This window comes from Carettochelys insculpta, chromosome 22, assembly GCF_033958435.1.
Source record: "Carettochelys insculpta isolate YL-2023 chromosome 22, ASM3395843v1, whole genome shotgun sequence".
In the NCBI taxonomy this organism is placed as follows: Eukaryota; Metazoa; Chordata; order Testudines; family Carettochelyidae; genus Carettochelys; species Carettochelys insculpta.
Genome location: NC_134158.1, coordinates 13,225,089 through 13,247,697, shown reverse-complemented (window position 1 = coordinate 13,247,697; position 22,609 = coordinate 13,225,089). Strand labels below are relative to the sequence as shown.

At 58.5% G+C, this 22,609-nt stretch overlaps 1 protein-coding gene across 1 annotated transcript; it reads right to left on the bottom strand.

Annotated features, from left to right (window-relative positions):
- Nucleotides 1-3,026: 3,026 nt before the first annotated feature.
- Nucleotides 3,027-12,913, bottom strand: LOC142025259 (uncharacterized). Its single transcript, XM_075017883.1, has 10 exons — nt 12,718-12,913; nt 9,343-9,469; nt 8,516-8,566; nt 8,338-8,415; nt 7,684-7,740; nt 7,023-7,082; nt 6,760-6,824; nt 4,738-4,804; nt 3,978-4,024; nt 3,027-3,295 (listed from the first exon to the last, which is right to left on the bottom strand). Exons 1-10 carry the CDS (start codon nt 12,855-12,857, stop codon nt 3,094-3,096), a joined length of 894 nt encoding a protein of 297 aa, XP_074873984.1. The 5' UTR covers nt 12,858-12,913; the 3' UTR covers nt 3,027-3,093.
- Nucleotides 12,914-22,609: the final 9,696 nt, after the last annotated feature.

Genomic DNA, 22,609 nt, shown 5'->3' with positions numbered 1-22,609 from the left:
CAGGCTGCAGTTCCCAGCAGCCGAGCAGGTGGGGGCTCAGCACAGCCCAGTCTGGGGCTGCCTCGGGCCCCCGACCCCAGGCCCATTCTGGGGCGGCGGGGGGGGCTGCAGCCGCGGGGTCGGTTTGCTGCTGCTCTGTTTCCCCCGCCCCGGCCGTCAGGGGCAAGTGCGCAACTCGCTGAATTCCTCTCCCAGCCAGCCGCAGGCGGGGAGGGGCCGGGAGAACCGCACACAACCTGTGTAACCCTGAGCACCCCTGGCCCTGCGATGCCCAAGCTCCTGCCCTGACTCCTGAGCCTCCCACGCTGGCCTGACCCACCCCCACCTCTGCCCCACACTTCAGTGTGGTACAGGTACGGTCGTACCACACAGCCCATCCCCCCACTAGCAGACCCCCCCCCCCGCCTTCCAAAGTGTGATATGACAGTACCGCTAAGAAACAAGATATTTGCACCCCCAAACCATCCCAACTCAGGGGCACGAACCGCCCCACGCCCTCCTGAGGGGCACCGAGTGCGGAAGGCCTCAGCTGATGCCAGTGGGATTCAGAGACCTTGGAAAGGAGCAGCCTGTATGGGCCTGGCCCATGCTGAATTCCTGTAGGAGGAGGCAGCTGCCAGAACCAGACATGCCCTGGCAGCTTCCTCTGGCACCATTCCTGGCAGTGTGTGCCAGGGAGCCTGGGGTTTCCTGCCTCACAGCTGGGATAAAAGGGAGAGCCCCGAGCAGCAGCTGAGCTGCCCCATCGGACACAGCCTCGGCTGCCATGAAATCACCGCTGCCCTTCGGCCTCCTCCTCCTCCTCTTCCTGGCCACGGTGGGGTTTGACAGCAAAGCCCAGGAGGGGCCCCTCCCCCCAGCGGAAGCCAACCTGGGGGTCTGGCTGACTTCAACCCTGCCTTGGCCTTAGGGGCTGTGCCCTCAAAGCACCCAGGTGTGTGGGGCTGCCCCCCCCCCCCCCACACACAAAATAAACCTAAGCACCTGCACCAAGAGTGTTGTGTCCTTGTTTGACTGCCAGGGCCACCGTGTCTGGGGGAGGGGCATTGCAACAGTCAGGTGGGGCTGGGAGCCAGGACTCCTGGGTTCCATCCCAAGTGCTGGGAGGGGAGTGGGGGCTAGTGGTTACAGAGACAGGGTGCCCCAGGCCTGTGTTAAGTGCTGGCAGCAACTGCATGTGACATTTGCCAGCTCGTTTCTCTCTCTGTGCCATGCTGGGGGCAAACGGCAGGAAGAGAGAGCAACATGGGCTGGAAAAGTGCCGACACCAGGCAGCCTGTGCTGACCCCCCCCCCCCCCCCCCCCCGCTGCAGTCCCTCTCAGGAGCCACCACCTAAAACTCCACAGGGTCCTGGGGACAGAGACCTTGTTGTGGGTAGTTGGAGCAGGGCACGGGTCCTCTGGGGAGGGAAGCCCTCAGCGCTCAGCTTCCAGCAGGGTGGAGCCACTTACCCAGCTGGTCCGTGCCCATCCCAAGGCCAGCCGTGATGGCAAGGCTGTTCCCCTCCCTGGCACATCAAAGGCAGACGTTGCGGGTCCACAGGACTCATTAAAAAGACCCTGCTAATGAGGCTGTGTGTTAAAACCTCCCATGCTCACCGGTTCCCTGGCCTTGGCTCTAGTTTCTTGTAGTAGTTTGGCTGTGCAGTCTTAGGGTGTCCACACAGAACCTCCTGCCTTGTAGGACCCAGCAGGCCTGTCAATTTGGGGTGGATAAAAGGGCAATTGCCCTGGGGTCCGTGGCTGCAACAGGCCTGGGGGCTCCTGCCCACCACCCCAGGAAACACAGCATGCTCCCAGCCGCACTGAGGTTTTCTGGGGACGTGAGCCCCAGCCCTACCCCTTCTGCCAATGGCCCCACCTCTTATGGGGAGGCAGAGCCCCACCATCCCGCCTTGCCCAGGGTCCCAGCAAGTTGGGCAGCCCCACCGACACCAGAATGAGCATGTGTTCTCACAAGGGTGCGTGTTATGAACGAGAAAAGAAGCCGCGTTTGGTGACGCATTGATTGGTTTCCTGGTGTTACAGAGCAGCTGAGAAAAGGGTGAAAAACATAGAGAATTGCTTCTGTGGGCTTCCGCTGGGAAAGTTACCGGGTGCGGCATGGGTGGTTGCATGGCCTCGACACAGAGAAGTCCAGCAAACCTGCAAATAACCTGATTGCATCTGATGAAACATCCCCGCTTCTAGCTGTAATTCCTGGACTGAGGCCTTCCTTAGGCAGGACATTGCTGGGTTCTCCATGCCTGGCTGCCTGGCTCCTTACAGAGCCTTCCAAGGGCTCGGCTGTCCACAACAGACCCAGCTCGAGCTGCAGCCCACCCGCCGTTTCCCTCCTGGCCTCCTGCCCACTCACTTTCTGCTTCCCCAAGCATTCCTGGGCCTCTCTAGGAGTCTCGCTCTCTCGGTGATTGTGACCCTCCCAGGCCAGGCCATCGGGGTAGGTCTAAAGAGTTAACACAGGTGAGCAAAGCCTTTAACTGCCTGAATGGCTGGAACCATCCAGGAAAATGGTGTCACCCACCCAGCCAGCCCCATTCACGACAGAGCAGCTCCTCCAGCACCAATGGAGCTACGGCCCAGGGGCCAAGCTGGGGGTCTGGCTCCATGGACTCCAGCTTTAGACTCCATAGCTCCTGGTACATGATGTGCTCCTACCTATCCACCCTCCCACCTTGTGGCTGGGAGATGGGGCCAGGACATGCCCAGTAACTAACAGCCGCAGTTTTCCTCCATGACTGGACATCTCCCCTCTGCTGGGCCCAGGGCACTTACCAGGCGGGGGGGTTAGAACAGCCCCAATTGTTGGTGGGGGGGGGGCTGAGACTCAGAGGTGGCTGCTCATGTGCCTCAGTTTACCCTGCGTCACAGTCTGAAGCAGGCACCCCCCACCACCTGGGGCACGTGGCATTTACTGAAGCCTGTGGGGGTGGGGTCAGCCCCATGCTATGGGCTGCACTGCAGTGACCTCGCTGAGGACTGGGAGGCACAGCTGCAAACACACAGCTGGTAAATATTTTAATCACCCCCGGGCCTCCGCTGGGTTCTCCTCCAGACACAGAGCCGATAGCACCAGGCAGCTGTGCCGGGAGTTCAGAAGGGCAGCAGCCCCTGGCTGTGCAGGGTGAGGTGGCCAGCCAGGCCGGAGGCCAGCTGGTCGTAGCCCCGCTCAGAGAGCACCTGCGGCAGCGTGCGGTAGACGAACTCCCCGTCAAAGAAGTACGTGTAGAGGGCGGCAGTGGCCAGCAGGCAGCCGGTCAGCAGCTGCAGCCAGATGCAGAGGGAAGCCAGTGCCCTGCGGGGGAAGAGGAACAGAGAAGCTGAGGAACGCCCCACCACGGGAGGATGGACACACTGCAGGAGCCCACCAAGGCCTGGGCATCCCTAGAGGATCCCGGGGTCTGCAGGCCAGAAGGGGCCCTATGGCTCTCCCCAGGTAACCTTGGCTGGGGATCCCCCATCCCCCCAGTTAGTCTTGTGGCCAGCCCCGTGGTGTGTATCCCACTGCAGAGTCCTAGGCACCCGGTGTGGAGTAATGCAAACCCCCATAGCATCCTGACCCTGGGGGTAAGGGCACCACAGTGAACGGCTCCAACTCGGCAGCTGGACCCTGAGCTGTGCAGGGCAGCAAAACACAGGAGCCAACGTCAAACTCATGGGGGTGAGGTGGCTCCAGGCCAGGTGTGTGGGTTATTCCATCACCTCCCACTAGGGGGCATCGCCTGCCTTCCACTGCATCAAGCAGCGGCAGTCTGTCGGAGACCAGAGGCCGGGCTAGATGGGCTGATCCCTTCCCACCCTTCTCGCTGGGTATTTGCTGCCAGGATGAAGCTCCGGCACAAAGCCAGACAGAAACAAGTACCCTGCCTCAGTGGCCAGCCAGTCAGGCAGCAGCGGTGAGAAGAAAGGCTAACTGTGCCACGGCTGCCCTGACTCGACCGGGACCCACGCCAGGGAGAGGCCGAGCCGGCACTCACCACAGCCAGTAGGCGACGCCGCGTCTCTTTGCCCCCAGACGTGTCTCCTGCAGAATCACCGCCAGCGGGAAGTTTGGTTACCGGATGGATCAAAACTGGGGCCAGACCACCGCGGAGGGTTGGGGCCCAAGGGCACGTGGGGCACTGCACAGAATCTGACCAGGATCAGGGCCCCCAGTTGTGCCAGGTGCTGCCCGGACCCAACCAAGGAAAGGGGCCAGTCGGGCCAGGATAAGCCCCTGGTGCAGGCCCTGCCCCCACCCCTGCTCCACCCCTTCCCCAAGCTCCTCCCCTGTTATGCCCCTCCCACGCCTGTCCCCCACCCAGGGGCCTGGTGTGGTGAGCAGCAGGAGTCACCCCCCCCAACACACACACACACTCACTGCCACGGCAGGAGCCAGAAGGGCCTGGCAGGCTAACCCACTCCCCTCTGCTTCCTCTCCCGGCCCGCTGTGCCTCACTGCTCTGTGGCAGCAGAAAGTGGGGGGCTCTGGGGCTGGGCTCCTCACTGTCAGGGTGAGGCCGAGCACAGTGGGGGGACAGAGTGAGGGAAGGGGGTGGGTGACCCCAGGGGCTGCGCCACACCAGGTCCCCAGATAATCTCCTGGGTTCCACCCATAGGGTCATTGAGGCAGGTGCCACAGGGCTCCCCTAAGTGCAGAGCCTGGGACCGCCACCCCGGACGGTCCTATGGCCGGGATGCCTCTGCTGCTGGCACCACGACCCAGGCTGGCCAAGCCCGGCTCTGTGGGTTCCTTACCAGCTTGGCTTCCACAATCTCGCACAGCAATGACCCTGAGAGGTCCTCACCCTCTTCCAGCTTCTGGCTGTGAAAGCAAGAGGGAGCCGTCAGAGGGCAAAGCCGGGGGGTGCCTCGCGGGTCTGCTCCTCAGGAGAGGTGAGGGGATTGGGCTCCCCTGGCACGGAGCCCTCCAAGGCTTTGGGCGAAGAGGAAGGTGGAGGCGGGTGATGTGATCCTTCATTGCACCAGCTTCTGGAAGGGTTAATTTCCCCCACCCGGAGTGACCTGGCTGGGGCAGCCGCTCTTGTAGCAGCTGCCCATCCCCCTGGTCAGTCACTCCCAGGAAAGACCCTCCTCCTGCTTCACACAGGGGCCCCGAGGAGCCCTTCTCCACCATGGGTCTGCCGGTGGTATTCCTCCTAGGGGAGCTCAGCTCCCCGGCGCAACCAGCCACAGGGCTGCTGGCCTTCCGAGCCCCGGGCGATGCACTGCAAACCTTATCAGCCGCCATAGACCCCTGCAAAACCCAGAGCCCCTCACCAATCACACAGGTCCCCATGGGACATCTGGGCCCGATCAGAGTCAGACCTCAAGTCCAGCCCCCTGCAGGACCAGCCCCAACTAAGCCATCCCAGCCAGGGCTCTGTCAAGCTGGGACTTAAACACCTCCAGGGATGGAGGCTCCACGACCTCCCTAGGTAACACATCCCAGTGCTTCACCCTCCTGGGGAAAGTTTTCCTAATATCCAAACTACACCTCCCCCGTAACTTGAGACCACGGCTCCTTGTTCTGCCATCCGCCACCACTGGGATCGGCCTCTCTCCATCTTCTTTGGAACCCCCCCTTCAGGGAGTTGAAGGCTGCTATTAAATCGCCCTTCACTCTGCAAACTACACAAGCCCAAATCCCTCAGCCTCTCCTCTTAGGCCATGTGCTCCAGCTCCCTAAGCATTTTCATTGCGCTCCGCTGACCCCTGTCCAACGCACCCACATCCTTTCTGTAGTGAGGGGCCCAGAACTGGACACAGTACTCCAGATGTGGCCTCACCAGTGCTGAACAGAGGGGAATAACCACTTCCCTAGATCTGGAAATGCTTCTCCTAACGCAGCCCAATACACCATTGGCCTACTTGGCTACAAGGGCACGCAGCCGACTCATATCCAGCCGCTCCTCCACTGTAACGCCCAGGTCTTTTGCTGCAGAACTGCTGCTTAGCCAGTTGGTCCCCTTAGCCAGAGCCTTTCACCACTTCTGAAGGCCGGAACAGGTCAACAGGGAGAGGGAACAGAGGGTACAAATTCCATCACTGGGCCACACGCGACATCTAAGCCACGTCCAGAGTGCCAGGGACCAAAGCCAGAATTAGGGGTGCAGAACACACTGGCTTGTGCACAAAGGATCATGGGGGATTGGGGTTAGTCGCTACACGCGTGGACACCCATTGCTCTGGGAGCTGTGTGAACCCCCAAGGAGATCAGGGCCCCATCGTGCCAGGTGCTGCCCAGCCCCGCAACAAGGGTGGCTAACAAGTGGAGTCTATAGTTGAATTGGGACCCAAAACCATGTGCCAGGCCTGGGCAGAGCTTTCACACACTCAGGGGGCCGACAATGTTGCTGGGGCTCTGGTGAAGTTTTCTTCCATAGGGTTCAGGTATCAGGAATTACAATTAAAGACAAGAAGGTCATGGGAAACGGCTATGGATTCCCACCACCCCGATGGTCTGGAGCCCAGTTCCCATCAGCTGGGGGTCTGGCCCCACTGACTCCAATAGAGCCACAGCCCATGGCCCCCAGATGAGATTTGACACCCATAGACACCAATGGAGCTATGGCCCATTGACCCCAGCTGGGGGACTCACCCCACTGACTCCAGTGGAACTACAACTCAAGAACCCCAGCTGGGGGTCTGGCCCCATTGACTCCAGCAGAGCTACAGGCCATAGGTCCCAGCTGGGATTTGACCCCATGGATGCCGATGGCACTCTGGCCGAAGGATCCCGGCTGGAGGTTTGCCCCCCCCCGCCTTCCCCAGACCTACAGTGCGTTCTGCTGCTCCGAATCCTCCAGCTCCTCCTTCAGTTGGTTTATTTTGCTCTGCAGGACCTTAAAGCAAAGCGTTGTGAAGTGAGACCACAGCACACTGCCTGGTCTCCCCCCGACTCTAGGGCCGCCCCCCCCCACCTGGTCCCAGCCTGCAGCACCCTCAAAGCCCCACCTCTGTCAAAGGCCCCATCCCAGGCTCCCGGCCCCTCGCTGGGCAGTTCCAGACAGCAAGGTCTGTGCAGCAGTAAAACCCAGTACCTCTTGTATCTCCTGTTGCTCCCGAACCGTCTCCGTCAGCTCAGTGGAGTGGAGCTTCTCCTGAAAAACAAACCCAGGGGAACGTGTGGGGCTTGGCAGGTGACGTCAGGACACGCTGGTATCACGGGAATGGCAAAGTAACGATATGCCAGGGAGGAAAATACCCAACGGAGAACGATAGAATAATGACACCCTCCTGCCAACAACGTAAGCACTTGGAAGCAGCTGGCACGTCAGAATGGGCAGCGACTGTCTAGGAAGTTTTAAGAGCAGGTTTTTAAGGAGTTTTAAGACAAAAGCCTGTTGGGGGTGGGCTGGAGGGGCCTGGCCCTGCCAGGGGAGCAGGCAACTGGACTCAATGACCTCGAGGGGCCTTCCAGTTCTACAAGCAGATGCTCTGACAACACAGGAGCTCCTGGTAAGAGCCCCCAGGCTGCGGTGCATGGAAAGTCTCACCCCTTCCACCAGCCGCGACATATTCCCACTGGGGGACGGCTTCCGGCCAGTTCTGCAGAGACCAAAGGCAAACTGAGGGCTCAGCCGGCGTCAGAGAAATGGGACGGACGATCCCTGGGGTGGAACTGCCCTTGGGAAAGCCTGTGAGTGAGAAAGGCCCGGCCCGGCCCGGCCCGGCCCGGCCCGGCCCGGCCCGGCCCGTTACCTTGGCCAGCTCCTTCTCCTGTGCATCTCTCTCCTCCTTCACGCGCTGCAGCTCGACCTAGTGAGGGGCAGAGAGCCGTAAGAGAGGCAGACCCGGGGGGTGGGGATAGGGGAACTGTGGGGGGCTGGCGGGGACACCAGAACCCACTGGCATCTGCTCTCACCTTGCCCTGCCCCAAATAATTATACAGGACAGACGTCTCCTGCTGGGCCAGCCCCACTGCTCCCCCACTGCCTACCCACACCTGGCCCACAAATGTGGACCCCCTGGGGCCATGCCTGGGGGTGGGGCTTTGCTGCCAAGGGAGCGCTCTCAGGGCAATGAGGCTGCAAGAGGGGCTGGGGGCTGGTTGTCTGATCGGTGTGGGGTCTGTGCGTGGAAGAGGGGGCTCAAGAACTCGAGCCAAGGTCAGGGACCCCTCTTCTCCTGGATGCTGCCCAGACACTCAGCAAATGGAACTCTCGGTGCCACAGACCGTGGCTGGGACGGGAGGGGAAACCGAGGCAGGGCGTGCTGCCCCAGGTCATGCCGAAGGACTGGTGAAGAGCTGAGAACAGAACGGAGGCAGCTCCCCCCGTCCGGCGCTGCCTCGCTGAGAGGCAGCCCCGGGGGCGGTTGTGCCCGCCCCCCCGGGAGAGCTGAGACACCACCCACCTTCAGCTGCTTCAGAGCTTGCTGCACCTCCACCAGCTGCTGGTGGCTTCGGAAGTTGCCCTTGGTCAGGGTGAGATTCTGCAGAGGAAACCAGGTGGTGCTGTGACAGCAAACGGGCCCATGGCCCTGACCTGGCCAGGCCCCACATCTGCACCCTCCGCACCCGCCGCAGACATACCTCTGTCGTCAGCTCCTGGATGGTGCTGCGCATCTCCTGCTTCTCATCCTCCTGCAGGGGGCGCACAAAAGTTACCTCCTGTCTGCTGGTAACCGGGCCCCCGAGGCCCCGCCCCCTGCACCGCCTCTTCCCCCAAGGCCCCACTCCCCTGAATGGTCTCTTCTACCGAGGTCCCGCCTCTGTCGCACTGTTCTCCCCAGAGCTCCATCCTGCTCTGCCTCTTCCCACCAAATCCCTACCCCCCTACCCCGCCTCTTCCCTCTGGTGCCACCCCCTCCCAGCTGTTTCATCCAGGGCCCCACTCCTGCCCCTGGCACTGCCCCACCTGTTCCCCTGAGGCTAAGCCCCTCTCCATCCTCCCCTGGCACATGGTAGCTAGATTTTTTGATTCAGGTGCCATTTAGGGTTGCCAGCTCTGCTTTTGCATCTGACTTTTCAGATGAAAACTGGGCACCTGGCAACCCTAAAGGGTACCCAGACAAAGAAGCCAAACACCAGCTGGATAAAACCCAGACAGACGCAACCCTCTTAGCCAGAGTGGTTAGACACTTCTAGCATGCTCAGAAAACCCAGTTTTCCACCTCCAGAATGAGTTGGACCAGTCCTGCCAGAGGGGGAAACTGATGCACAGAACAACTCACCCACACTAATACAGCTTCTGGGCAGGAGCAGGAGGACCAAAAAGGACCCTGTGTGGCACCAGGCTACCACCCTAACCATGTGCCAACCCCCCAGGGGAAAAAGCTCAATTTGGCTGCCTTTGGTGTCAGAAGTGGGATCCTAGCAAGGAAGTCCTATGGGAGGCTGGCACACTGGGATAACATTACCAAGCTCTCCCGCTGGCGTTTCAGGAGCTTTATTTCCTGCTGGAAGTGCAGCAAGTTGGCTTTGGCCATATCCAGCTCCTCCCACAGCCCGTCTGTCTCCTCCGTGGCCAGCGTGGCTCTCCGCAGCCTGGAACCCACCAGAGGAGGAGAAAAGATTTCAGGCACAAACTAGACTCGAGTGAAAAGTCCCCAGGCAAGATGGGACCCCACCTCTGGACCAGACAGGCAAACAGCTGCTTCTCTTCCCTGGCAGTAATTCCTAGGTGTGAGAAAAACCTCCCACAATGGAGAACCCACCACCTGCCTTGGCCCGTTGCCCTAGTGGTTAATTACCCTCCCAGTCAAACATGGATGCTTTATTTCCAGGCTGACTTTCTCCAGCTGCAGCTTCCAGCCACGGCATCTTGTTAGACCCCTGCCCAACAGCTCGGAGAGCCCATCGTTAAGTACTGTGGATTCACCCTGGAGTGCTTGGATCCATAACTCAATTTGGAGGGGTTTTATATAGAAAATCAAAGGAAAATGTACATGCTTTGTTTAAACAATGGTAATTTTAAACAAATACAGTGTTTTCTTTTTTTTAAACAGAAAACCGAACAAGCCATCCTGTAGCACCTGAAAGGCTAAGAATTTTTTTGTTAGGTCAGGAGCTTTCATGGGACAGCCCCACTTCTTCAGATTTTGGAGCAAAAATGAGAGTACAGGGTGTATATTTAGCCAGAGGGAGGAAGAGGAAGGAGGGGAAAAGGGGAGAGGACCTGTCATTAACAGGACCTGTAGAAGGAGTTAATTAAGTAGGGTGGGGCCATTCCTGGGAACATCAAAGGGGGTGGAAATTGCTCTTGTAACAGGTAAAATAACTCAGATATCTCTTAAGCCCCAGGATAAATGTGTCAAACTTGCCAATGAATTGCAATTCTGACATCTCCCCTTGTAAGCTAATGGTAAAATCCACTTGAAGGTCCATTATTGTGTGTCCTGGGAGGTTCCAACGATCCCCTCCAGGAATTCCATCAAGTGTATTTTTTTCTGTGTCCTTATAAAAAGATATCGTTCACTGTGTTCTAACGAAAAAAAAGGCCTGTGCTCAATTTGGTTTCTGACAACATTGTCTTGTCCGTTTCAAACCATAAGCATCGATGTAATTGTGCCAAAGCAGAACAGTGCCCCACATTTCTCCATTTTCTCTCCTTTCTGGTAAGGCTGATTAAGAACCAATCCCCATCCAGGGTTCTCCTGTGTGTCGGGTTCAGTCTTTCAGCATTCGCTCAGGGAGGTCAGTTTTGAGGGCTGTACATGCTTGGGTGAGTGTGTGTCTTTCTGTTTGGTTCCCTGAGAAGCAATGCCATTCCAGGCACATCCCTTTGTCCTGACACAGCCCACCCCTACCTGGCTTTACATTCCAAGGGGAAGCTGTATACTGAATCTGGTGGTCCAGGCTCTTCGTGTTTCAGAGGCATTCTTTATCAGACAAACTCTGTAAAATATATAGTGGGGCTGTCGATTAACACACATTAATGCCTCCAATTAATGTGGGACAGGATTAAAGTGTTAAAAAAATTAACACGTTAATGCGTATTGACAACCTACTAGATACCTCAGAGTTTGTCTGTCTGCTTTTTACACTGTCCAGCACCTGAGGCTGTTGTAATCCAAAGCAGAGGTTCCACTACTGCAGCAAAGATTGCTCTGGATTCCCTTATACCATTTAAATACTAAAAGTGACAGACAGATAACTGTGTTCGTCTGTATTCTATCAAAACAAAAAAGCAGTCAAGTAGTGCTCTAAAGACTAACAAAGTAATTTATTAGGTGATGAGCTTTCGTGGGACAGACCCACTTCTTCAAATGCTAATTTTGCAAGCCTTGACTTGCAGCAGGTTTCTCCACCCAGCTGCACATTACCACGTAAGTATGGCTGTTGCTTGGAAAGTAATCAATTAGGTGTTTGGGAAGGTGAGGCGGAAAAGGGGGAGATGATGGAATTAACTCTTGGAAAACTGCTGGCTTGCAGAATGGTGGTGATGTGAACAGTTCAGTGAAGGTGTGATATATTGTCTCAATAAACATAATTTTTCAAAAGGCCTGGAGCATACCAAGGTCCTTTGTAATGAGGATTAATGGACTGTTATGCTTCAGAGGTACAGGCGGACAGCTCTCAGGTCTCAAGCAGGAACTCCCCTTACTCCTGTCCCCACACATGGGCCAGGTTTGTGCTGGCTGGTTCACTTTCCTGTGTCAGAAACTGGCTTCTGCCAGAGGCATAATGCCAAATAAAATCCTGGTCCTGCCATGAAAACGGCTCTTGTGGATGCCTTTTTCCCATGAGTCAACAGGGAGATGCTGTTGCAAAAAAAGCAAACATGATTCTGGGATGCATTAGCAGGTGTGTTGTGAACAAGACACAAGAAATCATTCTACCGCTCTACTCTGCGCTGGTTAGACCTCAGCTGGAATATTGTGTCCAGTTCTGGGCACCCCAATTCAAGAAAGATGTGGAGAAATTCGAGAAGGTCCAGAGAAGAGCAACTAGAATGATAAAAGGTCTGGAGAACATGACTTATGAAGAAAGGCTGAAAGAATTGGGCTTGTTTAGCTTGGAAAAAAGAAGATTGAGGGGGGACATGATAGCGGTTTTCAGATATCTTAAAGGGTGTCATAAGGAGGAGGGAGAAAACTTGTTCTTCTTGGCCTCTGAGGAGAGAACAAGAGGCAATGGACTTAAACTGCAGCAAGGGAAGTTTAGGTTGGACATTAGGAAAAAGTTCCTAACTGTCAGGGTGGTCAAGTACTGGAATAAGTTGCCAAGGGAGGTTGTGGAATCTCCCTCGCTGGAGATATTTAAGAACAGATTAGATAGATGTCTATCAGGGATGGTGTAGATAGTGGTCGGTCCTGCCGTCGGGGCAGGGGACTGGACTCGATGGCCTCTCGAGGCCCCTTCCGGTCCTAGTGTTCTATGATTTTATGATTCTATGATTCTATGCTAGGACTCTGCATTGGTCTGCGTTAGCACATGTAGGAAATCCTGCTCATATTGGGCAGAATTGCCTTCTGCACCTCCCGTTGTATTGCTAACCCCGAGCATTCAGAAACTGGGAGGCTTGATTTGCAAATCAGGAAATACAAAATTTGGGTTCTGTTTGCTTTCTGGGTTCTGGCCCCTTCGGGGTCCCAATATGCAGGTGCTGTGTCGCGCATCATCTCCATGTTGTCTGTCAGCTCCGCGTCACACATCACCTCCACACTGTCACATGCAATAAAAGTCATTCCACTCAGGGCTGGAGGAAAAGAGAGGGAACACTGGCTACCAACCAAGCTGTGCTAATGCTCTTGCTTCCCCCTCTGCCACGCCTAATACTGTGCACCCCTCACCTGCCCACCTCCTCCTGCACCTCATCTCGCTCCTGTTGCAGCCGGGTGTAGTCGGCCTCCAGCTGCAGCAGCGCCTCCACCAGTTCCCTGTTCTCCACCCGTTGCCTCTCCAGTGCCAGTTTCAGGTCGTCCGTATCCATGCTGCCCTTGTGGGGACAAAGAACAATGAAAGACACCTGAGCAGGTGATTGGGGAGCGATGGGCCATGGGGCAGAGGGAGCCCAGGGGAACCCAGGAAAACAAAACAATTTGTGGCTGAGGTCAAGAGTGAGATTTCCAAACCTGAGTCATTCTTTTGGCCCAGGGACAAAGCTGAGGAATGGCCCAAGAAGAGGCTTGGAAGCAGATGAATGAGCTAAACAGCGCTAAATCACTGGGAACTGGTGGCATCACCCAAGTGTTCTGAAGGAACTCAAATGTGAAACTGCAGAATGACTAGCTGTGGTTCTCAAGCCACTGACAAAGGGGGTCTTTGCCCACAAACACTTATGCTCCAAAATATCTGTTAGTCTATAAGGTGCCACAGAACTTCTTGTTGTTCTAGCTGTGGTTTGTCACTTGCCCTGTAAATCAGCTTCTGTATCCAATGACAGGAAGACAGCTAAAGTGATGCCAATTTTTAAAAAGGGCGCTACAGGTGACTCTGGCAATTACAGTCTGGTAAGTCTGATGTCAATCCTGGACAAATCGGTTGAAACTATACAGAACGCTATTGTCAGACATGTAGATGAACATAATTTTTTGGGAGTGTGATGCAGTGAGGGATACGTGTGTGTATGTGTGTGGCTTACAGAGGGTGCGGGGCTCCTGCTGAGAGTAACCCAGGTGACACCTCTGGATGGCAGACAAAGGGGTAGGTGGAGCCTGAGGGGTTTGAATTGAACCTGGGAGTTTGAAAGCAGTTAGTCTGGGCTGGGAGAGAGAGAGACACAAAGGAGGGGGCAAGGCCCCAGCTCCAGGGGCCCCTCAGGGCCTCCTCCCACCAACATGGATTGGACTGGCTGTCTCTGCCTGCAGAACTGACTCTTCTGTATGACGCTGCATCCTGTCAGCTAATAAACCCGCTGTTCTCCTGCTCTCCTGAGAGTCACTCCTGCCTGCGGATGGGGTGCAAAGCTTGGGAACCCCTGAACTTCATCACAGGCAAAGTTAATGTGGTTTTTGTAGAGGAAAATCATACTTCACCAATCTACTAGAATTCTTTAAAGGGGTCAGCTGGCATGTGGACAAAGGGAATCCAGTGGATATAGTGTACATAGATTTCCAGAAAGCCTTTGACAAGGTTCTTCACCAAAGGCTCTTAAGCAAAGGAAGCTGCCATGGGATAAGAGGGAAGTTTTTCTCATGGATTGATAGCTGGTTAAAAGATGGGAAAAAATTGGATAGAAATAAAAGGGCAGTTTTCAGAATGGAGAGATGTAAATGAGTGGTATTCCCCAGAGGTCCTTACTGGGACCCATCCTGTTCAACTTAGGCATAGATGATCTGGAGAAGGGGGTAAGCAGTGAGGTGTCAAAATTTGCAGATGAATGCCCTGAACTAATTGATTGGGAAACAAAATGGCAAATGAAATACAATGTCGATAAATGCAAAGTGTAATGCACACTGGGAAACATCATCCCACCCCTGCGCATACATAACAATGGGGTCTACTTGATCTGTTCCCACTCCAGGGGGAGATGTTGGAGTCATTGTGGAGGGTTGTCTGAGAACAGCCACTCCATGGGCACAGCAGGCAAACAAGCAAATCCTACTGGAAAGCATTAGGAAACTAACAGAAAATAAGACAGAAAAATCCTGTTGTCTCAATAGGAAACCCTGGTATGCCCACACCCTGAATACAGTGAGTGGATGTAGTCACCCCATATTTAAAACAATACTGTGGACTTGGGAAAGGTTCAGAAAAGGCAACCAGAAATGGTGAGGGGTTTGGAACAGCTGCCGTAAGAGGGGAGATTTAAAAGACTGGGACTTTTCAGCTGGGAAAGAGATTATTAAGTAGGAGATATGACTGAACTGGTGTGGAGGAAGGCGGTACAGGTTGAACCTCTCTAGTCTGGCACTCTCGGACCGGACCAGTGTGGAAAGCGAGAATTTGCCAGACCACAGAAGGTCCAGTTATCTGGTGGTATTACTTCCATTGCTCACTGGGCTCCTCGAAGGTATTTAGGGGTAAATTACAGCTAAATCACACCACAGAGCACTGAGAGCCAGGACTGGTGGCTGGAAACAAACTTTACGGGACCATGGGAAGCTGGGCCACACCCGTGATAAGCAGCTGTCCAGCTAATTAAACTCATTCTGGATTCCAGATGTTGCAAGGGGCGCCAGATGAGAGAGGTTCAACCTCTAAGTGCTATTTCCTCCTTCTCCTAACACAAGAACTAGGGGTCACCCAATAAAATTAACAAGCTTAGGTATAAAACAAACATGAGGCAGTAGCTCCTCACACAGGGCACAGAGGACCTGGGGAACTCCTCACCGGAGGATGTTGGGAAGGCCAAGGCTAGAGCAGAGTTCAAGGAAGCTAGATAAATTCATGGAGGTTAGTTAGCCAGGCTGGGCTGGGCTGATGTCCCTGGCCTCTGTTTGCCAGACCTGGGGAATGGGCAGGAGTGTGTGGATCATTTGATGTTTGATGGACCTTTGGTGTGACCCAGGGCAGCTGTTCTGATGTTCTCCCAAGAGTTCCAGGTCTTGTAGCGTTTTGCTGGCCCGCAAAGCCTCCCCCACCTTGTTTTTACAACATACGGACCCCTCCCCTCCGGAGACCCATTCACCAGCGCGCTTGTCCCCAGGGCACAGGACAGTGACACAAGCTTCGACTGACTGATGTTCACTCCTGGTCTGGGAGCCGCCCCCTGCGGGGTTTTGAATTCCAGAAAATACCCCAGCGATGAAGCCGGGGCGCTCCTCTCCCGAGACACCTTCCGCGTGCAGCCCTGGGAGGGGAACAGGGGCCGAGCCAGGCAAGAGGGATTGGAACGGCCGTCACTGGAGGGGAGAGTCAATCGCCTGGGTCTCTAGGACAGAGAGGGCTGCAAAAGAGTCCCTGGTGCAGAGACGGGGCTGAGGGGAGCCCCTCCGGAGAACGTGGACAGCAGGGGCGCCCGATGGGCTGAACAGGCGGCATTGGTTAACCTGCGGAACTCAGGGCCTGGGGATGGCGCAGGGGCTGGAAACGTAGCTGGGCACAGACCCGAAGCGAGTGAGGGCTGCAGCAGCGCCTGTGAGCCGAGGCGGTCCAGGACAGAACACTCTGAGGGGCTGAAGGGGTGGAAGACAGGGGGGGGCCCTCCCCGCCCCAAAGCTCTGGCCAGGGCTACTGTCAGAGCCGGGACGCTGGGCCTTTGCTTTGCCCCCACTACAGCTGCTTGTTGCTCACCTGCCAGGCCAGCTGCACCCTCCAGGGACCCTGGGCCTGCTGGGTGGTTCCCCACCCCAGAGCTCTGTGAGGTCATGGCCCCTGCCCACCCAGGATTGGTCTGGGCTCTGTGAGGTCATGGCCCCTGCCCACCCAGGATTGGTCTGAGCTCTGTGAGGTCATGGCCCCTGCCCACCCAGGATTGGTCTGGGCTCTGTGAGGTCATGGCCCCTGCCCACCCAGGATTGGTCTGGGCTCTGTGAGGTCATGGCCCCCATCCCAACCCTCCCTAGGATACGGCCAGCGCATGATGAGGAATCTTCTGCCTTGCCTGCCTCAGTTTCCCTCTGCTCTTTGCTTGGTTCCTGGCTGTGGGAAATGGGGTCAGAAAGCTGCTCCCGGGGCACAGCTGAGGCTGTGGGGCAGGGGGCCGTTGTCTAACAGGCTGGGGATGAATGAGTGCCCCCCCCAGGCACTCTAGAAGGTCCCCTCCTCTGCTAAGCCACTAGCCTCAGTGCCAGGAGGCCAGGCAGCGTGGCACAGCCCCGGGGTGCTCCCCACTCTCTGTGAAGGTAACAGCCGGTGGGGGGCAGCAGGAGGCTCCTGGGGAGGGACTTGTCAGGCAGGGGAGAAGCCATCACCCCCCCGTGCCGACAGGCCCCACGGCAGCCAGCAAAACGGCGGTGCTGACCCCTGCTGAGCAAAGACAAAGCTCAAGAGGAGCAGGGGACGGGCGCGGCTGCCCCAGCTGTTTGCACGCGGCTGGCTGGATTTCCCGTGAACCCCCACGTGGCAACGTTGAGCCGTGACCATGGGCTGGCCCGGCGGTCCCTGGCACCGTCCCGTCTGCCCCGCTGGGACTCGCCCCGTCGCTCGCCGGTTTGGTGTCAGCCTGCGCCCCTGGACAGACGCCCGGCACCGCCCGCTGCCCCTGGGCCGGTCGCGCTGGGCCGAAGAGCCTCCGGCTGGGCTGTGTCCTGCGCACCCTGCTGGGCAAAGCCAGCGCAGGGCGGCCCCGTGGAGCCGTTGCCCTTCCCCGCCGCTCGCGCCCAGCTCAGCAGCGGGCGGACGCGATTTCCGGGCAGTTGATGCCGGACTCGGTACAACGGCTGGGCCTCCAGGGCTGCTGGGTTTGTCCCCAGCGTCCTCCCTGGGTGCAAATTGCAGCTCCGTATCGTCCCCCGCCAGGCTGCGCGGGGCATCCGGGGGAGGGGGCGCACCGCTGGCGTGGGGACTTGGCGCGTCTCTTCGCGGGCAGTTCGTGCACCTTCGGGCCCCACCTGGCACCCGGCTCCCACCCGTGGCTCCACGAAGCTGTGGCGTGCAGCGGACACACCCCGACGAACTGCTTCGACCGGGGGCAGAACCGGCTGAGGGGAGCCGGCGGGCCTGAAACCTGCGGGGAGATGGGGAATTGCCCATCCCAGCCTGCGCAGTCGGCCCCGGCGGACTGACGGACGAGAGCAACAGCCGGATCCAAGGGCCAGGAAGGCGGTTCTGCAGCACGCTGTGGAGAGCGAGGGGCGCGACAAGGCACCACGACAGCACCACCAGCCCTGCAGCCTGCGCAGCCCCAGCCGGGACGGCTTTTCGCACCTCTGGAGCCTGGCTGCGGTGCTCAAGCGAGCGGACCTGCCCCGTGCAAGGGCTTTTCCACTTCAAACGTCCCCACACAGGCGCTTTGCACGTTCGCATCATGAAGGACGTCGTCGTTGCACACAACAGACGACCTGCTGCTATCACCCCACTCCGAGCCCCGAAGGGCGAGCGGCTCAGGGGGCCAGGCCTTTGACTCACCGAACGCAAATGGCTCGGGGCGGTGAGGGGCGCGTCCGCCAGGCTAAGGATGCTGTGTCTGAAGCCGCCTGGCTCTGGGCGATGCCCCCACTGCAGCAGAGCAGGGGCTGGAGTGCGGCGTCTGGGCCTTTGCTGACGTGTGATGAATTATCAGGTCTCAGAGCGGGGCAGCGGCAGGGCGGGTGGGGAGCCATGACTAAACTAGCCTGGGATTTAGGGGCAGTCAAGCCGAGGCAGTTAGGTGCCCAACTCCCTTGGGTTTTGGCTACACTGTAACATGAGCCGCAGCCCCAGGGCCCCAGTGTCGTTTGTAAACCCGCCCGGGGACCAGTTCAGCCCAGGGCCACAGCGTCCCCCCGGCCCTTTGGGGCCCCAGCTGCCCACACCCCTAATGTCTGTCCCGAAAGCAGCCACGCCAGCCCTGGGGCCCCAGCGCAGCCCATGGGAGCCCAGCGTGGGGGGCTGGCCAGGGCTCGTGGGAGGGAGGTGAGACTGGGGGACACGCTGGGCAGACTCCCCAGGGACTCCCACAGCCTCCCCTGGGGCCGTGCAGACAAGACAAAGCCCTGGGGCACGACTCCAGGCTCCCAGCCAGACTCCGCCAGCCCCATGGGATGCGGGGCCCCTGGCGCGGCCCCCGTCGGGTGCAGACGGACAAGGGCCGCCCTGGGTTGAACCCTGGATCATAGCGCTGTGGAGCCATGACCCTGGGGATTGCAGCCCAAAGCAAGAGAGGTGCTTGGCCTGGGGGAGGCTGCCAGTGAGCCGGGGGGAGGGGGGGCCTGTGTGCTGGGGGGCGTGTTACAGCTCCGGGCTTGTGTTACGGGCTGTCTGTCGGCTGTTCCAGTGAGCGGCCGAAGTGCTGCTCCTCGTTAGTTCGCCCTTGTTAATCCTCCTCTTCTTCCACGGCGACAGCTGGTCACAGCCTCTGGTCCGCGCTGGGGTTCGTGTTCACGCTGGCACCCGCAGCCGCGCAAGACGTCGCAGCTGGTGCTGCCCAAAGGAAAAGTCAACCTGCCCCAGGATGGAAAATGTCAGAGAAGAGAGAACCCCCAAAATCCCCACCCCTGGCCTGAGCTCCTCCTCCGCCCCGACCTGAGCCCTGCACCCCCAAAATCCCCACCCCTGGCCTGAGCGCCTCCTCCGCCCCGACCTGAGCCCTGCACCCCCAAAATCCCCACCCCTGGCCTGAGCGCCTCCTGCGCCCCGACCTGAGACCTGCACCCCCAAAATCCCCACCCCTGGCCTGAGCGCCTCCTCCGCCCTGACCTGAGACCTGCATCCCCAAAATCCCCACCCCTGGCCTGAGCGCCTCCTCGGCCCCGACCTGAGACCTGCACCCCCAAAATCCCCACCCCTGGCCTGAGCGCCTCCTCCGCCCCGACCTGAGACCTGCACCCCCAAAATCCCCACCCCTGGCCTGAGCGCCTCCTCCGCCCCGACCTCAGACCTGCACCCCCAAAATCCCCACCCCTGGCCGGAGCGCCTCCTCCGCCCCGACCTGAGACCTGCACCCCCAAAATCCCCACCCCTGGCCTGAGCGCCTCCTCCGCCCCGACCTCAGACCTGCACCCAGTCCTCCTGTCCCCTCCTCTTCCTGCCCCTCTCCCCAGGCCTCCAAGTCCCTCCTGCCCCCCAGAGCTCTCCCCTTCCCTCCACGTGGCACTGGATCCTCCCTGCCCCTGCAGGGCCCCTCACCCTTCTCCACCCATCACTGCCTACTCCCCGAAAGCCGGGCTCGTCCCCTTCTCCTACCCCAGATTTACGACAGGAAGGAGCCCAGCCAGAGCGGGGCACCCCACAGCGCTGCCGACAAGCGAGAACAAGGGCACGAGCTCTGCTGCGTGCTGGAGGTTTGACAATTGGGTCTGGAGCGTGGCCGGTAACCGAGACGCGGACACACGTGGCCCCACGAAGAGCCTGGTGTTTGTTCCGGCTCCACGAGTGGCCCACCGTGGCCTGGGAAGGAAACCAAAAGGAAGAGAAAGAGCCGGAGGCGTAATGCAAGTAGCAGGAGCAGCTGCCGAGGGGGAACCTGCCGTTTTGCACAGCTGTGCAAATGGAAACGGGCTTTAAAACTCGGGGGGGAAAAAGCTTCCAAGTAAAAGGTGTTCCAAGCAGGGAGAATTGTTCTCCTTAACCTCGGAGGCCAGGACGAGGAGCAACCGGCGCACACGGCCGCCAGAGGAGGTTAAGTTGGGTGTTAGGAAAAGCTTCTGAACTGGCCGGGGGTTAAACACTGGAATAAACTGGCCAGGGAGGCTGGGGAATCGCCAGGGCTGCAGGTGTTGAAGAGCAGGTGGGACACGCAGGTGTGGGCTGCTGCTCTGGCGCAGGATGGGATGGGGCCCTGCCTATTCCTGGGCTTCTCTGATCGCTCTGACCCAGCAAACCAGTAAAACCAGGCGTAAAAGGGGCCTCTCCCACGCCTGGCTTTGCTGGTCATAAACCAGCCACGTGGGTGTCTCCTGCCATCCACTTACCCTCTGGCCACCAGGTGGGCCGACCCGGCAGTGACAACCCTGCGACTGCGACAATGCCACTGGACGGACGCCCCAGCAGCTCCTCGCTTTGCCCCTTTCTGGGAACCAGCACCAGGCGGTGATGGTGTGATGGGGGTCAGGGGTCCCCCTGCACTGCACCCCGTCCGCTGGCAGGAGAGACTCTCACTCAGCAGGTGCAACAGGAGGTTTATTAGGCAACAGATGCCCAGTTTCTCACAGAAGCGACAGTACAGCAGTCAGAGACAGTCCTTCCAACCCGTCCTGGGGGGAAGACCCCGAGGGGGGCCCCTCTGGGGTGTAGCTTCCCCCTCCTCAGGCTGGCTCCTTCCAGCTCCTCTTCCCCCAGCCTCAAACTGCCGCCCCCTGATTCAAAACCCCAGCTCGGCTCCTCCCTCCTCTTTGTTCAGGCAGAGGTGTTACCTGCCAGTTGTAGCCCCAGGGTCATCCTTAGCCACTGAGAGCTGCTGCTTGCCTCAGACACCCAGCCTGACTCACACATGCACCCCCCCACTCCATCACAGATGGAACGAGGGCGGGCGGGGGAGGAGCTGCCCAGGCTGGGGCACTGGGGTGGGGGGGCGCTTACAGTGCCCCAGGCTGTTCCCCAGGTACCTGTCCAGCCTGGGCTGCTGCAGTGCCTGGGGAAGCTGACAGCAAGTGTGGAACAGCACCACAAGAGCCGGCAGTTCTGCAAGGTGAGGGACAGGGGAGCTGCCTAGTGGGTCCTGGGCACCGAGGTCACCCCCTATGTCCCACCGTTGCGCCAACAAGGGCATCTCGGGCACAGCCAGGACTCCTGGGTTCTACCCCCGGCTCTGGGACTGGAGGGAAGCCTACTAGTTATAGCAGGGGAGGGACCCAGGATTCCTGGGTTCTATACAGAAAGTCACTTCTCCTCTGGGACTTAGAAGCTGGGTTGTCCCCCCACCCCCCTGCCCCTCCTTGGAGCTGGCTCCATGCTCTGAGCCTCAGTTTGCCCAGAGAGGGACTGCCAGGAGGGATAAAGCAGGGAGTGAAGATGCAAAGGCGGCGGCTCTGGCGCCTGCACAGAAGCTGCCATTGCTGGGGAGGAACACGCAGGTTCTTATCTGCCCCCATCTCCACCCAGTGCCACAAGGCCCCGGCTCAGCCCACTGGAGTGGGGATGCCAGGTGCCGTGAATATGGGACAGCCTGTGCCTCTGCTGAGACTGGCACACGGGGACAAAGCGTAAGAGGTGAGATTGGGGCCCCATAACACCAAGTGCCATACAGACCCCCCACCCCATCCAATGCCCATGGGGCAGAGCCCCAGAGGCACAAGTCAAAGGAGCACACAAGGGATCAAAGCAGGCCCAGGGGTTGGAGCCAGTGGGAGCGGAAAACAGCTGCTGTCTCCAGGATCCCACTGCCCACACCAACAATCCACTGTTAGGGCACAAACCCTGTTCCCTGGCCGAACCCCCAAGGGGCAACTCTGCTGGGGGATCCATGACTCCAGGCCTGAGCCATCAGGCCCCAGTCTCTCTCCAGGGGCTCTGAGGGCAAGGGCCAGCCAGGTCAGGCTTCACCTCAGTGCTGCAATTTGGGACAGTGACAGAGCAGTGCCAGCTGGGCCCTGGCTTGCTCCACAGTCAGAGAGGGTCTGGCCCGCAGAGGAAACCTGGAGACGGCTATTCCAGCACTGAGAGGTGGAGAACCAGGCCTGGGCTGGAGCAGGAGCTCTGCTGAGTCAGGCAGGCGGCTGCTTGCTGACAGTCCCGACCCTGAGGCCAGAGAGGAGCTGGTGCCTCCTAAAGGGGAAAAACTCCATTCCCCACCCATTGTGGGGGTAGCTGAAAATGAGAGTAGTGAGGGAGAGGGAGCCAAGCCCCCTGACCTGCAGCTGAAGGACAAAAGACCAAGAACAGAGATGACCCGGCCCAGCCATAAGGTCACCCTCAGCCCCCAGCCAGCTCTATTTTCCTTGGGCAGCCCGACACCCCCATTGTTTGCTTGTGCCCAGACACCCCAAGCCATCTCTACCACTCCGACTGAGTGACGTCCTCTACCTCCTTGACTGCTCCCATTGGTGGGCAGCCACCACCTTTGACAGAACCATTCCGATGTTCCAGGCTGGACCACCCATCGAGATGTCAAACAGAGCAGGGCCACGAACCAGCCCCGTGGGAAACCCGCCCACTTGACGCCGCTGCTCCACCCGCAGCTGCACAGTTGGCCAGTTCGTAATAAACTCAGCAGCCACCGCC